This window comes from Triplophysa rosa, linkage group LG16 (genome assembly GCF_024868665.1).
Source record: "Triplophysa rosa linkage group LG16, Trosa_1v2, whole genome shotgun sequence".
Taxonomy (NCBI): Eukaryota; Metazoa; Chordata; class Actinopteri; order Cypriniformes; family Nemacheilidae; genus Triplophysa; species Triplophysa rosa.
The window spans coordinates 17701168-17716283 of NC_079905.1; the positions used below are offsets into that span (position 1 = coordinate 17701168).

At 38.3% G+C, this 15116-nt stretch overlaps 1 protein-coding gene across 1 annotated transcript in view; it reads left to right on the forward strand.

Annotated features, from left to right (window-relative positions):
- Positions 1–14398, forward strand: part of npr1a (natriuretic peptide receptor 1a) — an 88300-nt gene extending 73902 nt beyond the window's left edge. The window contains exons 9-22 of the mRNA XM_057354985.1: positions 868–988; positions 1079–1153; positions 2258–2335; positions 2487–2591; positions 3174–3245; positions 3534–3693; positions 3777–3932; positions 5963–6131; positions 7699–7845; positions 9061–9184; positions 9333–9401; positions 10767–10941; positions 11152–11250; positions 11938–14398. Coding sequence (XP_057210968.1) covers positions 868–988; positions 1079–1153; positions 2258–2335; positions 2487–2591; positions 3174–3245; positions 3534–3693; positions 3777–3932; positions 5963–6131; positions 7699–7845; positions 9061–9184; positions 9333–9401; positions 10767–10941; positions 11152–11250; positions 11938–12089 — 1702 coding nt within the window. The 3' untranslated portion in view covers positions 12090–14398. The remainder of the gene's footprint in view (positions 1–867; positions 989–1078; positions 1154–2257; positions 2336–2486; positions 2592–3173; positions 3246–3533; positions 3694–3776; positions 3933–5962; positions 6132–7698; positions 7846–9060; positions 9185–9332; positions 9402–10766; positions 10942–11151; positions 11251–11937) is intronic.
- Positions 14399–15116: the final 718 nt, after the last annotated feature.

The following is a 15116-nucleotide window of genomic DNA, read 5'->3' on the forward strand; positions in this document are numbered from 1 at the left end:
CAACTCTAAATCTTAAATCAAAACCTAAATCTTCATCATTTTATCACTTTATATCAAGTGTAACCCTGTATTCAATGATAAGATGATTGGATTCATTTCTGATAATATTACATAATGGAATATTATATAATATAAAGTCAAATTTATTTTTATCTTTATTTTTTATATTTAAATATTTTAAATGCATGTTTTGTCATCATTTTACTCATAATATTTACAATCATAGTATCCATATTTACATTTTTGGCATCATTGGCTACTTCTAAAATTGGTACTTGCTGTGTTTTTGTGAATGATTTTGTCATTATATAATAATACTTCTCAAAATGCTCATAATAAAGATGCAATATTTTTACTGTGCATTTTCTTCATGACATTTTTTTGCTTATATAGGCATAGCTTTTATTTTCTCAGGCTTAAGAATGACCGCTGGTTTCCAAAATCAAAAGCCTATTGTTGCGCATGTAGAGTTATGTTCATTCTGTGCCAACATGCCATTAGCGATGTACATATCACTCTGACTTATTTAAAATGTGAAAACATACTATGTTGTACATTAGATCTATTGTTCTCTTTCTATGCTTCCTGTTTTTGTTACCCTTTTTCCTCTAATGCGTTTCCCCCATTGCACCCCACCTTCCATTGTCCCTTTCCTGTACTTATTTATACCTCTCTCTTCCTCTCTATCTCTATCTCTATCTCTATCTCTATCTCTACTCTCTCTCTCTCTCTCTCTCTCTCTCTCTCTCTCTCTCTCTCTCTCTCTCTCTCTCTCTCTCTCTCTCTCTCTCTCTCTCTCTCTCTCTCTCTTTCTCTTTCTCTTTCTCTTTCTCTTTCTCTCTCTCTCTCTCAATTCTCGGGCATCAGGAAGCTAAAGTTGGAGAATGAGCTGGCCGCTCAGTTGTGGAGGGTGCATTGGGAGGACATACAGATGAGTAACACTGACAAGGTGTTGCGGAGAGCCTGCAGCAGACTCACCATGTCATTGGTGAGGGAACACACGCAGACTGTCGTTTCCAATAATTTCTTGAAGTTTTCTCCTACAAACGCACTAATGTTTTACTCATACCACCCACAGAGAGGCTCTAACTATGGCTCACTGCTCACCATGGAGGGAAACTTTCAGATCTACGCCAAGACTGGCTACTATAAGGTACTAGAGGGATCAATGGAGGGGATACAGAGTCTATAGAATATAGTTGACTTCCTGTAAATAGCCTTAAAAAATCTTTCAATTTAAAATGTAAATTGTTGAAGGAGTTTTGAAAAATGTAAAGCACAAGGATTTCTCTGGGTTTGCAGATATTATATTATAATATACACTGACCAAAATTATAAACGCAACACTTTTGTTTTTGCCCCCATTTTTCAAGAGCTGAACTCAAAGATCTAAGACTTTTTCTATGTACACAAAAGGCCTATCTCTCTCAAATATTGTTCACAAATCTTGTCTAAATCCGTGTTAGTGAGCACTTCTCCTTTGCCGAGATAATCCATCCACCTCACAGGTGTGGCATATCGAGATGCTGATTAGACAGCATGATTATTGCACAGGTGTGCCTTAGGCTGGCCACAATACATCTAAACATCTAAATACAAAATATGTATCTACAATACAAAACATCTAAAATATGCAGTTTTAAAAACTAATATTTTCATTTGTTTTAGATGTAATGCAATGTGTATACACGATTTAAGGTTAAAAAACGCTGTATTTTCCACATACCCATGGTTGTATCTCCTCTTTGCTCCCCCTCACTGAAACGCACAGATTTTTTACAAAGCTCATCGCTCTGAAAAGCGAGGTGTGCTATGATTGGCCAGTTAACCAGTGCATAGTGATTGGTCGAATACTGCAAGCGTGTGACGGAAATGTAACACTTCATTGCCGTGACTAATCTCTTTTACTTTTTAACTCCAGTAAAAACATAACCAGCCTAGAGACAGAATTCAACTAATAGTGAAAAACATGAAATAATAGTTTTTCTTGGAAGACACAGCACCAAACCACCACAGAACACCTGTTTCTCATACGTGCACCAGCTCCTCTCCAATTAAGCAGGCAGCTCTATTCATATCCACATTTCATTATTTCCCATTAATTAGGATGATGCTTATTAATTAACACATTATGTTGCACTTTTCTTCCCTGAACTGATGAAGGATTTTCACTCCCTCTTTGAGACTCTCCGCCTCTTTGCTTAAGCCCCCGACAGCGATCAGGCTGAAACTAATGTGGCTGATGTCTCTTTTCCAGGGAAACATAACAGCCATTAAGTATGTCAACAAAAAGCGCATCGAGCTCACCAGGAAAGTGCTGTTTGAACTCAAACACGTAAGTGCACGGCCGTGCCTGTTTCTGCCTTTTGCCAGGTGCCTTCATCATAATTAAGTTTATATGATGTTCTGGGTATTAATAGCTCGGGAGTGATGGAAAAGAGTAGCTAACCCAACCCTCCCCCTCTGCTCTTCATCTGTTATTATAGATGCGTGACGTTCAGAACGAACACCTGACGCGCTTCACAGGGGCCTGCATAGATCCACCCAACATCTGCATCCTCACAGAGTACTGCCCACGGGGAAGCCTGCAGGTCAACACACACACAACTCTATTCGTCATACATGTGCTTACCGCTGCTAGATTTATAAATAGCTTGTGAAAAGGAAGTACATTTCCTGAAAAAAACTACTCAATTACAATAATTTGAGTATTTGTAATTTGTTACTTTACACCACTGGTGTTCATCAGAACAAAGAAATGTATACAGATTTGGAACAACTCGGGGGTGAGTAAATGATGACAGAATTTTCATTTTTGGGTGAAGTATCCCTTTAAAAATCCACTTCACAAACCTATGGGTGACGACAAATGTTGTCAATATTTGAAGAACACTAGCTTATAGACATCTTTAAGGCCAACATATTTATACCAAATGTAAAAAAACATCAATATTAATGTTGATATTTTGATAAAAAATATATGATCTTTTTCATTCTAATAGCTAAACACAATTTTAATGCCAATGTAACAAAAAGTAAACAAATCAGAAATTTCAATAACACATTTTATTTTGAGTAAATTGAGTAAATTCATTTGTGTCATTGTTCTGTAAACCTGTTTTGTCTCCTTATAAGACCATTTATTTCGATGTGTTTGTTGCTGTGACCTGTAGGATCTCATGGAGAGTGAAGGGATCACTCTGGACTGGATGTTCCGCTATTCTCTGATCAATGACATTGTTAAGGTGAGAGCGTCTTATCAAACATTCTCACATTGTAAGAAAATCTAGATCCAGTTCTTCCCATGATGTCATGCTGAAGTGTAAATGGTTATTTTCTCTGTCACATTGTAACACTGTCAAGATGATTTTGAGAAGTGCAGAATTTTAAAAGGTTTTAGTGTCAATTATAGATTGGGAAAGTAGGAAAGATATTGTTGACAGCAGTGGCAAAAGAGTCATTAATATTTGTGGTGATTGCCGTGCGTAAATGTGACGCACGCTGTTGTAAGAGTATCAACTTTCACCACTCAGGGAATGGCGTTCCTTCACAACAGTGTCATCGTCTCCCACGGCAACCTGAAGTCTTCCAACTGCGTGGTAGACAGCCGCTTTGTACTGAAGATCACAGATTACGGTCTGGAAAGTTTCTGCAAGGAGAGCTACTTGGAAGACACGCACGCCTTCTACGCACGTGAGTACTTTGGATATAAGACCACACTGAGATATGTGGATTACGTGAGCGTTTTGATGTAACATCATCGCCTGTGCTTGTAGGTAAGCTGTGGACGGCTCCTGAGCTTCTTTGCGCTGAGAACCCGCCTGCATGCGGAACACAGAAGGGCGACGTTTACAGCTTTGGCATCGTCTTGCAGGAACTCGCCCTACTGAAGGGTGTCTTTTATCTGGAAGGACCTTGTCTCAGCCCCAAAGGTAGTGGGTCACGCAAATCGGCATTGACTAAGTTGTCAAAACAATGTAAAGAAATTCACCCAAAAATGTACATTTTCACCATTTACTCCAATTGTTCCAAAAAATTAATTTATGTTTCCAAAGTAAATTTGCTTGTATTTGTAAATGTGTGAATACTGCAGCGTTGCGAGCTCAGAACTTAACTCATTATGTAGATGAGAGTGCTCTCTCGTTCAATGGTTTCATAAATGCATTCAATAAAATGTTTTACAATGCAAATTACACTAATACAGTCACTTTTCTGTGGGACTTTTCTTTTATTGCTCATAATATTATGCCAAACACCCTGTCCACACCGCATGCAGGCGGCGTGATGCAACACGACAAAAGACAACAGAAACCATTAAGAACAAGGTGGTTGTCACAACGCATCGAACCGCATCCACACTTCACAAAAATGTTTAAAGGAACGATCTGTAACTTTTTGGTTAAAAACAAAACCAAAAAGAACAAAAATCAGCTATTGAGCAAGTACCTAAACTGTGTTTGTCCTGTATGTACTGTAACAGTAAACTTATAATAATAATAATGTAATTTGAGTTGTCGGGAACAATTTTGAAGAAAATGTCAGTTTCCCGTCATTTGACAGAAAAACGAGTATGTAAAGTAACCTGCAGCTGTATGTTTAAGAGATACAATAGCAAAGGTTACAGGTTGCAGCTTTAAATTTCATGGATACTACCACACATGAATGAACTTGGTAATGTCAATTGATCCCTCACAATCAGACACGCACAGCTGAATTTACAGAGAGACACACAACATGAGTTGTGTCTGGAGCTGTGCCAGCTCGCAGTGAGAACACAGGGAGTCAGAGACAGTAATGAGAGAATACCAGAGATCCAGTCATGATCAGGTCACACTGCGAGCAGGAGACACACAGACACAGCATATGGGACCCTAATGTGGGAAGACAAATTAAAATAAAGATCAATTAAACATAATTAAGTAGACAAGTAAAGGAATAAATCAAGACTGTCAGTTTGTTACAGGGATTGGAGAGTGAGACGAGAAGGTCACAGCATAGACGTGTCTCGCTTCATCATCGCTCATGTTGATTGCTGTGAAGACATTTGTTAAGTCCAAGATCTGCTCAAAACCCGCGGATGACACTTTCATCTCTTTTGCTCTTCGTTTTCTCACATTTCTGCTCTCTTCCCATCATACTCGTGATGTCATCAGCATTGATGAGTCTGATCGCTGTCACTGTTTCCAGTAGGACGGACACTATGCTCTGTGTGTATGATTCTGTATGTGTCAGAGAGAGATGCAGTTGTCTGGCTCCAAAAGTGTGAGAACACAAGTTAAGCTTAAAGGGACAGTTCATCCAAAAAAGAAAAATCTGTCATCATTTACTCACCCTCAGATTGTTCCAAACCTGTATTAATTTCTATGTTCTGCTAAACAAAAAGGGAGATATTTGGAGGTATGTCAGTAACCAAACAGATCTCATCCCCCATTGACTCCCATAGTATTTTTTTTCCCTACGATGGCAGTAAATGGGGGATGAGATCTGTTTGGTTACATTATAATGTAAGCGTAATGATTTGAGTAAAAAGTTGAGAAAAGTTTTGTGTTCCTCAATGACAGCAGGAAATCGGATCTTTAAAGGAATACTTCGTCCAAAAAAGAAAATTCTGTCATCGTTTACTCACCCTTAGATTGTTCCAAACCTGGATGAATGTCTTTGTTTTGCTGAACACACAGGAAGAAATTTGGAAGAATGCCAGATCTCATCCACCATTTACTGCCATAGTAGGGAAATAAATACTATGGGAGTCAATGGGGGATGAGATTTGACAATCTTCCAGACTTTAATACAAAGTGTTTATATAAGTCACATATTTGATTTTTTGTTTAGAAATGTGTTTTTTTGGTCTGAATTTGATTTAAAATGTTCCCTAAAATGTCTAGGTTTAAACCCTACATTGTCATTTTTGTTTCATAATTTTATATTCGTTCATTTGTATTTTCTTCTCTTATATTTTCAGAAATCGTCGAGCGTGTGGCGGAGGGTCGGTGGCCGTACCTGCGTCCGCTGCTGTGTGCCCAGAGCCACAGTGATGAGATAGGTCAGCTAATGCAGCGATGCTGGGCAGAAGATGTCAACGAGAGGCCTGATTTCGCCCAGATTAAAGTTCTGCTCCGCAAGAACAACCGGTACCTGACACACCCATACAAATAATCTCATGTGCAATTGACTTGATAACAATTAACATGGACATTAACTTAGTTTTTCGTCAAGATTTTTGGTTAAAATTGACTTATAAAGTAATATGTATAACTGTAAGAAAATTAGGCCTCAGCTCAGAATTGTGATTGTTTACATCAAAATGTTTTTCAAATGTCACAATTACAAATTATCCATGGAACTTTAAACTTTAAAGGGGTCATATGGCGCGAATACGTGTTTTTCTTTGTCTTTGGTGTGTTATAAGTTGCCCATGCATTACACGTAAAATTGCAAAAATTAAAGTGTCGGAACAAAAGATGCATTCTATCTAAAAGCGAATGCTCACCCAGACCTGCCTGAAACGCCTCGTGTAACCACACCCCGGCGAATCTACATCATTTCGTGGTATGATTTGACTAAGACCCCCCAAATGTATACGCAAGTAAGGTGGGCGTACCTGTCAGTACAATTGCTTTGGAACCTGATGTTCTAAATATGGTAAGAGGTGTTACATTTCTGTCACACGCTTGCAGTATTCGACCAATCACTACGCACTGGTTAACTGGCCAATCATAGCACACCTCGCTTTTCAGAGCGATGAGCTTTGTAAAAAATCTGCGCGTTTCAGAGAGGCGGGGCAAAGAGGAGATACAAACATGCACGGTATGTGGAAAATACAGCGTTTTTAACCTTAAATCGTGTATACACATTGCATTACATATAAAACAAACGATAATATTAGTTTTAGCAATGTCATATGACCCCTTTAACCAAGCCAGTTATACTGTGTACATTTTCACATTTACATTTATACATTTTATTGGGATGTGCATTTCCTGGGATTTGAACCCATGATCTCTGTCAAACGGTTTACCTGTCTTAAATTGATACATGATTTTGAACATTAGCTGCTGTCACGATCGGGGAAGGGAACACAGGGATACAAGGACAGAGGACCCAGGTGCAGACAGCGGTTAAGGGGTTAACAAGACTTCAATCAAAAGACAAAACAAAAACCCACGAGAGGGTAAAATACAAAGAACATGGGTATAAAACATGACGGATAACAAGAACACGGACTAACTACACTAAACTAGACTAGAGACAACATTTGACAATCACTGCACTGAACTGAACTGAACTGGACACAGAGACTCACCCACATGAAATGAAAATGGACCAGCACAGGACAGAAAACACAAGGGCATTATAAAGGGATAAAATCAAGAGGGGGACAGCTGTGGGGCATGAGACAATAAACGAGCAATAATGAGGAGATGAGAGGGCGGGAACAGAGATGAGACCGGAGAGGGTGTATGGAAGGCCATACGGACAAAAATGCCCCTCTCCACATAAAACATGAGGTTCTGTCATGATCCTGTCACTAGACCACGAGAAACATGACATGATGCGGCAGAATCATGACAGCTGCACTCATTCGTGGACAGAATTTCTGTGGAGTGAATTGAAAGAGTGTAAAAGTTTTCCCAGGAAATCAGGAATGATCTGAGGCTAAATGTCCTTTTGACAGTCCCATCTTTGTTTTCTCTTCAGTGGCTATGGCTCCAACATCCTGGATAACCTCCTGTCCCGTATGGAGCAGTATGCCAATAACCTGGAGGAGCTGGTGGAGGAGAGGACGCAGGCATATCACGAGGAGAAACGTAAAGCTGAGGCTCTGCTCTATCAGATTCTTCCACAGTGAGTCCAACACTGACCATACACACAACTATTTCACCAGGTGGCTAATTTGTACACATTTGTACATTATGACTCATACAAAAATGTGTGATTATAACACCGTGTCTACACCGGACGCGACACGCCAAAAGTCAATAGAATGCATTTTGAACCCATTCAAAATTTTTAGTTTGTCCATTGGATGCGGCACGTTTGTCGCCTCATGCCGGTCCCGTCCGGTCGTGTCCGGTGTAGACACGGTGTTGGAAAAAAGCAATAATAAAGTACCACCCTAAGGGGACGTTCACATTTCACTTCTAACCGCGCAGAAAACGCGAGCCGCGCTACTTTCTCCTTTCTTCCAAAGCGTTTGGAAGCTCGCTCTGTCAGCGACTGCCGTTGCTAAGCAACAATGGGCCACGCTTGCCGTAAAGACAAGGAGGTATTAACAAAGGATAAATGTAAAGTAATTTTTTACAAATGTAATGTTTGCACACTATCGTCGGGGTGGGGGGTGGGTGTTTTATGTTTTTGTTTGTTTGTTTTTTCTGTACTTTTCTACTTTTTTATTTTTTTATTTATGTGATTTTGATATGTGTCAAGTTGCATGTTGTTCTTGTTAAAAACCAATAAGCATTCAGTCAAAAAAAAAAGGATATATGGATTATATGCACTAAAAATAAAAAAATAAAAAATGTATTTATGCTGTGATCATCTGTGTCTCCATCTTCGCTGAGCTTTTCTATTGGCCCACAGAAGGTGAAACTGATTGGTTGGTTCTTGTCATTTGACCTGCGGTGCGCATGCAGCATTCTGAAAAGTTGAAATATTTTCATCTCGATGTGGCGCCGACGTGCCTAGAAAAAGGAGCGTGACAACGTCGCTCCCTTTTTTGAGCGTGCTTGCTGTGCGTCTACATTTAAAATAACGAATCTGCGCGTGCAAAAGACGCGAAATGTGAACGGCCCCTAACTTCTCTTAACCTAACCGTCATTGCCAATGGTGCAAAACAACTTTTTTGTTTCATTCTAATATACAGCTTCTGCTTTCTTTGTGGCTATCATTCATGGGAACATCTCGAACCTAATGAGTCTGTTCATTGAAGCAAGCCACCTGCATGTACTAATTCACTTATAACAACACCGGATTTCCCGGTGTGAATCATTGCTGTGTTTCTTCATGGGAACGAGGGATCAGCCAGGCTTCTTCTCAGATTCTCTGTGTATTTTGTTCCAGCTCAGTGGCGGAGCAGCTCAAGCGAGGTGAGATGGTCCAGGCTGAAGCCTTTGACTCGGTCACTATCTACTTCAGCGACATCGTGGGCTTCACTGCATTATCAGCCGAGAGCACGCCGATGCAGGTCAGAAGCCCCCCGGCTGCAAGGCTCATTTACTAAACACAAGATTCACGAATATGAACAGAAGCTAATAGTGCGGATGATTTAAATGCCATGACTGAGAGCGATATCGAGTTGAAACAGATTATGCATTGATTTGCTCTTATAACAGGTGGTGACGCTGCTCAATGATCTGTACACTTGCTTTGATGCGATCATCGACAATTTTGATGTTTACAAGGTAATTGCAGTCGCTACTGTAATGAAGAACATTTTCATGTTCTCATCATATACTGTGTCATATTGTAACACGTTGGATAAAATATGAAAATCGCTGTTTTTTAAGGAATAGTGCACCCAATACTGCATGAACATACTCAACATTGTGCCATCATAGATGTTTTCCTTTATTTAGCTAAGCAAACTAATGATTTTATATTAAAATGTCATTATTTTATCTTCTTAGACAGTACTCAACAGGTGCTCAGTTGGTTCTTGCGCGTCTTGTGATAAGTTATAAGGGATAGTCCACCCAAAAATGAAAATTCTGTCATGAATTACTCCCTCTCAAGTTGTTCCAAACCTGTATACATTTCTTTGTTCGGTTGAACACAAAGAAAGATATTTGTAAGAATGTTAGCAATTTTCAGTTCATCATTGACTACCATAGTAGAAAAAATGTAAATGGTATTCAAAGGTGCCCCAGAACTGTTTGTTTTCCTAAATTCTTCAAAATATCTTCTTACTGTATGTGTTCAACAGAACGAAAAAATATACTTTATTTTTTTCTACTTTGGTAGTCAATTGTGCCCAGTTGCTAACATTCTTCCAAATATCTTTCTTTGTGTTTAACCGAAAAAATAAACGTATACAGGTTTGGAACAACTTGAGGGTGAGTAAATGATGACAGAATTTTCCTTTTTGGGTGAATTATCACTTTTAAGTACTTAAAAAAACACTACTTGCTTTAACTCAAGTAAAGTTTTTGAGCGAAAATACTTGAGTAAAAGTAACAAAGAACTACATTTGTAGTATAAAAATAAAAAAACTAAATAATAAAAGTAATATGAAATAGTATGACATATGCATTTTAATGTAGTAAAGTAATGTGTTCAAAATGTAAAAATACTTTGATACTTCACAATGTACTTGAGAGTAAAAATATTTGTAAAAATATACTGTCCACCTCTGCTTACAAATGTGTTGTTTTGCTTCACAAGACATTTCTTGGCAAACTATTCCTTTAAAGATGTCAATTATATTAGTTTTCTCACAGTATGACAAGTAAATGAACATGAAGGTGGGTGAATTTTAAATCATTATTACTTTTTATTTCCATCCTGTTAGTTTTAATTCTGTTACGCAGTCTGCCATTGTGTAAATAATCAAAATATGATAAAACTTGATTGCCTGCGTGACCAGAACATATTTAGTATCTTGTTTGCTCTTTTTTAGAAATATAGGCTTATTTATGTTTAAGTTTGAGGTTTGAAGGTACTACACCATAACAGGAATGACCCATCATTGTTTGATTACTATAAATAGCTGAGCTTTTTTCCTCAATCTCTTCTTGTGTTGGAAAAATGTGTTCATGTGGCGCCTCCAGGTGGAGACCATCGGTGACGCATACATGGTGGTGTCGGGTCTCCCCATGAGGAACGGTAAACTGCACGCCCGTGAGATCGCCCGCATGTCTCTGGCTCTGCTGGAAGCAGTTCACTCCTTTCAGATCCGTCATCGCCAAAGCCAGCAGCTACGCCTGCGCATCGGCATCCACAGCGGTGAGGGTCACTGGTCATGTGATTAAAAGTATTTAATAGAGTAAAAGCACAGAGCCCTACTGTATGCCCTACTGTACCTCTCTGCGTGTCTTTGGCTGTCTAACAGGTTGTATCGACTGACGGTCATGTGTTGTGTTGTGTTGTGTTGTGTTGTGTTGTGTTGTGTTGTGTTGTGTTGTGTTGTGTTGTGTTGTGTTGTGTTTTGTTTAGGTCCCGTGTGTGCAGGGGTGGTTGGTCTGAAGATGCCACGGTATTGTTTGTTTGGTGATACGGTCAACACAGCTTCACGCATGGAATCCAACGGAGAAGGTGAGTTTATAGTTTATATATCTAGCATTCATTACTCAATGCTTTTAAAGGGGAAATAATGAATGCAATGTATGTACAGTATATCTTTAAAGGGGTCATTTGACACGGCTAAAACGAATATTATCATTTGTTTTAGATGTAAGGTTAAAAAACGCTGTATTTTCCACATACCGTGCATGTTTGTATCTCCTCTTTGCCCCGCCTCTCCGAAACTCATCACTCTGAAAAGCGAGGTGTGCTATGATTGGCCAGTTAACCAGTGCGTAGTGATTGGTCGAATACTGCAAACATGTGACGGAAATGTAATGCCTCTTACCATATTTGGAACATCAGGTTCTAAAGTAATTGTACTGACAGGTACGCCCACCTTACTTGCATATACATTTGGGTGGTCTTAGTCAAATCATACCACAAACTGACGTAGATTTGTGGGGGTGTGGTTACACGAGGCGTTTCAGGCAGGTCTGGGTGACATTCGCTTTTAGATAGAATGCGTCTTTTGTTCCAACACATTAATTTTTGCAATTTTACGTGTCTAATACATGCATGGGCAACACACCAAAGACACAGAAAAACACGTAATCGCGCCATATGACCCCTTTAATATAATTCTACAGGTAAAAAAATCACATAGCAATGTGATACTTTTTGATAAAATAGCTGTGCTGTCTATACTTCCTCCATCAGCCTTAAAGATCCACATGTCAGAGGCCACACAGGCCATACTAGAGGAATTCAACTGCTTCCAGCTGGAGCTCCGGGGAGATGTGGAGATGAAGGGCAAAGGAAGGATGAGGACGTACTGGCTACTCGGAGAGATTACCTCCAACAATGTCTGAAAACCTGAATAACAAGGGCAAAGCTCCCTCGAGAGGAGAGAACAAAAGATCTGAACCGAGTGTTGAAACAATGTAGAGACACATTGGCCCTCTACCAAGACAAAATGTGAAATGAGAGAAAATGAGAGACCGGTATCAGAGAGGAACGAGTGGAACTCTAACACGGGTCTTTTCCATCTTCACTTTAAGCTTCATGTTATCGACTCATGGGAATATCACTAGGAGTGATCTTGCCAAGTATATACACACAAGACAAAAACTCCACTTGAGTCATTTGAGAAGACTGGTGACTGAAGAGGAATAATTGAGGACAAGATTATACCTGTCCTGTGTCTGACGGGCATATGTGAAAGATTACGGGTTTTGTAAGAGTTTTGTATTTAGGTGTGTTGTTACCGTTGGTATGATGGTAGGAGTTGTGAAAGCCAGTCGCCAGGAGTAGTTTTGATCTGTGTTTGGCTGTTGTTTATGTTTTTGATCATACAGAGACACAGTGCTGTAGTTTCTTTAGCTTGTCAGACATGCAAAATGTTCTCTATTGCTCTTCGGGGAGACAGGTGAAGTCAAAGATGTGCCAGTCTGGATCCACAGCCATCAGAGGAACCACATGAACAGTAATATTAATACATGTCAAATAGAATTAAAGGGATAGGAAAATTCTGAATTACTCAACCTCATGTTGTTTCAAACCTGTATATTTTTTTGTTCCGTTGAACACAAAGAGAGACATTTGGAAGAATGTTGTTGAGGTGTCATTCAATATTCAACAGGAAATAAAGATGACCACACCACACTGCCTTTTACATATGGGCAAAAAAAAAACGATTCAGTGGTGAAGTAACTGAATGTATACGATAATGAAAATAAACAGGAAACATCTATTAGGCAAATAAATATGATTTGTTTTGATTTCATGTTGTCTTTTATAAGGTGTGTGAACACACATGATGGCTGTATTTGTTATAAACAAGAGAGGAAATGTGAGGCCAGTTAGCAAACAACTGGTTCAAGTTTTGTCAAACCATCATTAGCAAATACCAAGCAGTATGAAAAAAAATGTCAGGTTCTGAATGAAATCTTTCATTGCTTCCCCAGCGCACTGGAATAAAAACATAGCGGAGTGACAGAATGCAGTTCCACCTCATGTCTAACATGACGTAACAAGCATTCTTTCCATGACACATGCTGTGTCATCAGATCTCAGACGGGTCCGAATCTGACTGGAATGCCTGTTACTTTTCTGTAATCTTCCAAATTTTGGATCCATTCCCAATGCGGATCATCGCGCACACTTCATCCAGAGAGTAAACAGCCCATTTTTGTTTACAACAATCTTCTGATGATATTACAGTAAAACTTTAGTATTCGAATTGCTCTACATTTTCTAATAACCATGAATGTATGTTTGGCTCAGATGTAAATAAATGAGTTGTTTTGCTTCATCCACAGCAACGCGAAACTGTCATCCAAACTGTAGCAATGATGAATGACAGCATGTTTTATGAGATCTTGACTGTCTCTGTCACAAGCTTTATTTGCTTTTCTGTTGAATTGTTTTATTTGTCTTATATGTGTGTTTTGGATAGAGTCTGTGGGTGATATCGGTATATATTACTACAAAGTCTTTAAAAGAATTTGAAGAAGATTGTGTTTTTATGTTATGTTAGGGAGGGCGGGACAGATTATGTAAAATAAACAATAACTTAAAAATTCTACGGAGTCATTTTAACAAATTATTGTGTTCATTCAGCAATGCACGGAGTATGTACACAAGTGTATGATATACATTTTTATATTCGTTTGACTTAATGTCAATGCATTAATGCAAATGAGGTTAATACTGCTGTTATTGTTTTTGTTCTCATATGTTTTCCCACCCCATTCCTATTTGAAGTTAAGATGCAAAACTAAATAAACAGATAAAATAACGTCAAACACTCAAATTTTACAAAGAACAATTTATAAAATGCATCCACGTTTTTTAATGTAAACATGTCCATACATTTGCAGTTTATTAATGCATTTAATATACTTTTCATCAGTCCCTGGATATCGAACCCACAACTTTTGTACTGCAAGTTCAATGCTCTGCCAGCTAAACTACAGAAACACCTATACAGGTGAGGTTGTTTGTAAACACTATATTCTGGAAGCCTCTGAAAAAGATCAGAGTGGCAAGAAATACATGAAAGATTTCATTTTGATTATATTACTATGAAGAGAATATATAGGGAAAATAGGCAATGTAGGGAAACCATAGAGAACGTATAGTAGCAGAAATATATGAGGAGTTTGTTTGCAAAAACAAATAAACACCCTTCAAAAAAATCACGTCACGTTATCATGTTTTTATTGTGTTATGCTTTTTTTATTACTTAATCAAAACAAACCAACTGCAGTTTGATTGATATTAAATGGAACGCATTATATTATAAATATTATAGAAATTATAATATTATTTATGAAACCATTTATTTATTATTTGGTTTTTAATGGCTTTTAGGACCTAATTAGTCTAATTACAAACTTATACAGCTAGTATAATAGTTTTAAACACAAATATATGGATTGTGGTCAAGATACCCTATAATTGTTGAAATATTGATATGAAAATATTTCCCTTTTTCTATTTCTTTTGAGTCAAAATGAAAACATGTCTTACTTATATTTAATTATAAATATATGGACATTTTGTCAAACATGTTTTACCAAATCAGTAAAAAATATATATTTAAAACGTTTCAAAAACTAAATGCTTAACAAATGACGTAAACATTTAGCTAAATGCTGCCCTCATGCGATGAGACGTCTGCTTTAAACGCACTTTAAACTAAATATAATATTTCTCATTTGTTGCAGCCCATTCTTAATAGTTTACTGTGCCGTTTAAGTTTTTTAAACATGTTTACAAAGAGACCGCACTCAAGTACACACGGGCTTCTTTTTGTTCAACGACTCTCCGAGACCGCTCCCTTTCCGCAATTGATCCCCTGTCGCGTCAATCAAAATACGCAGCTCGCGATTGGT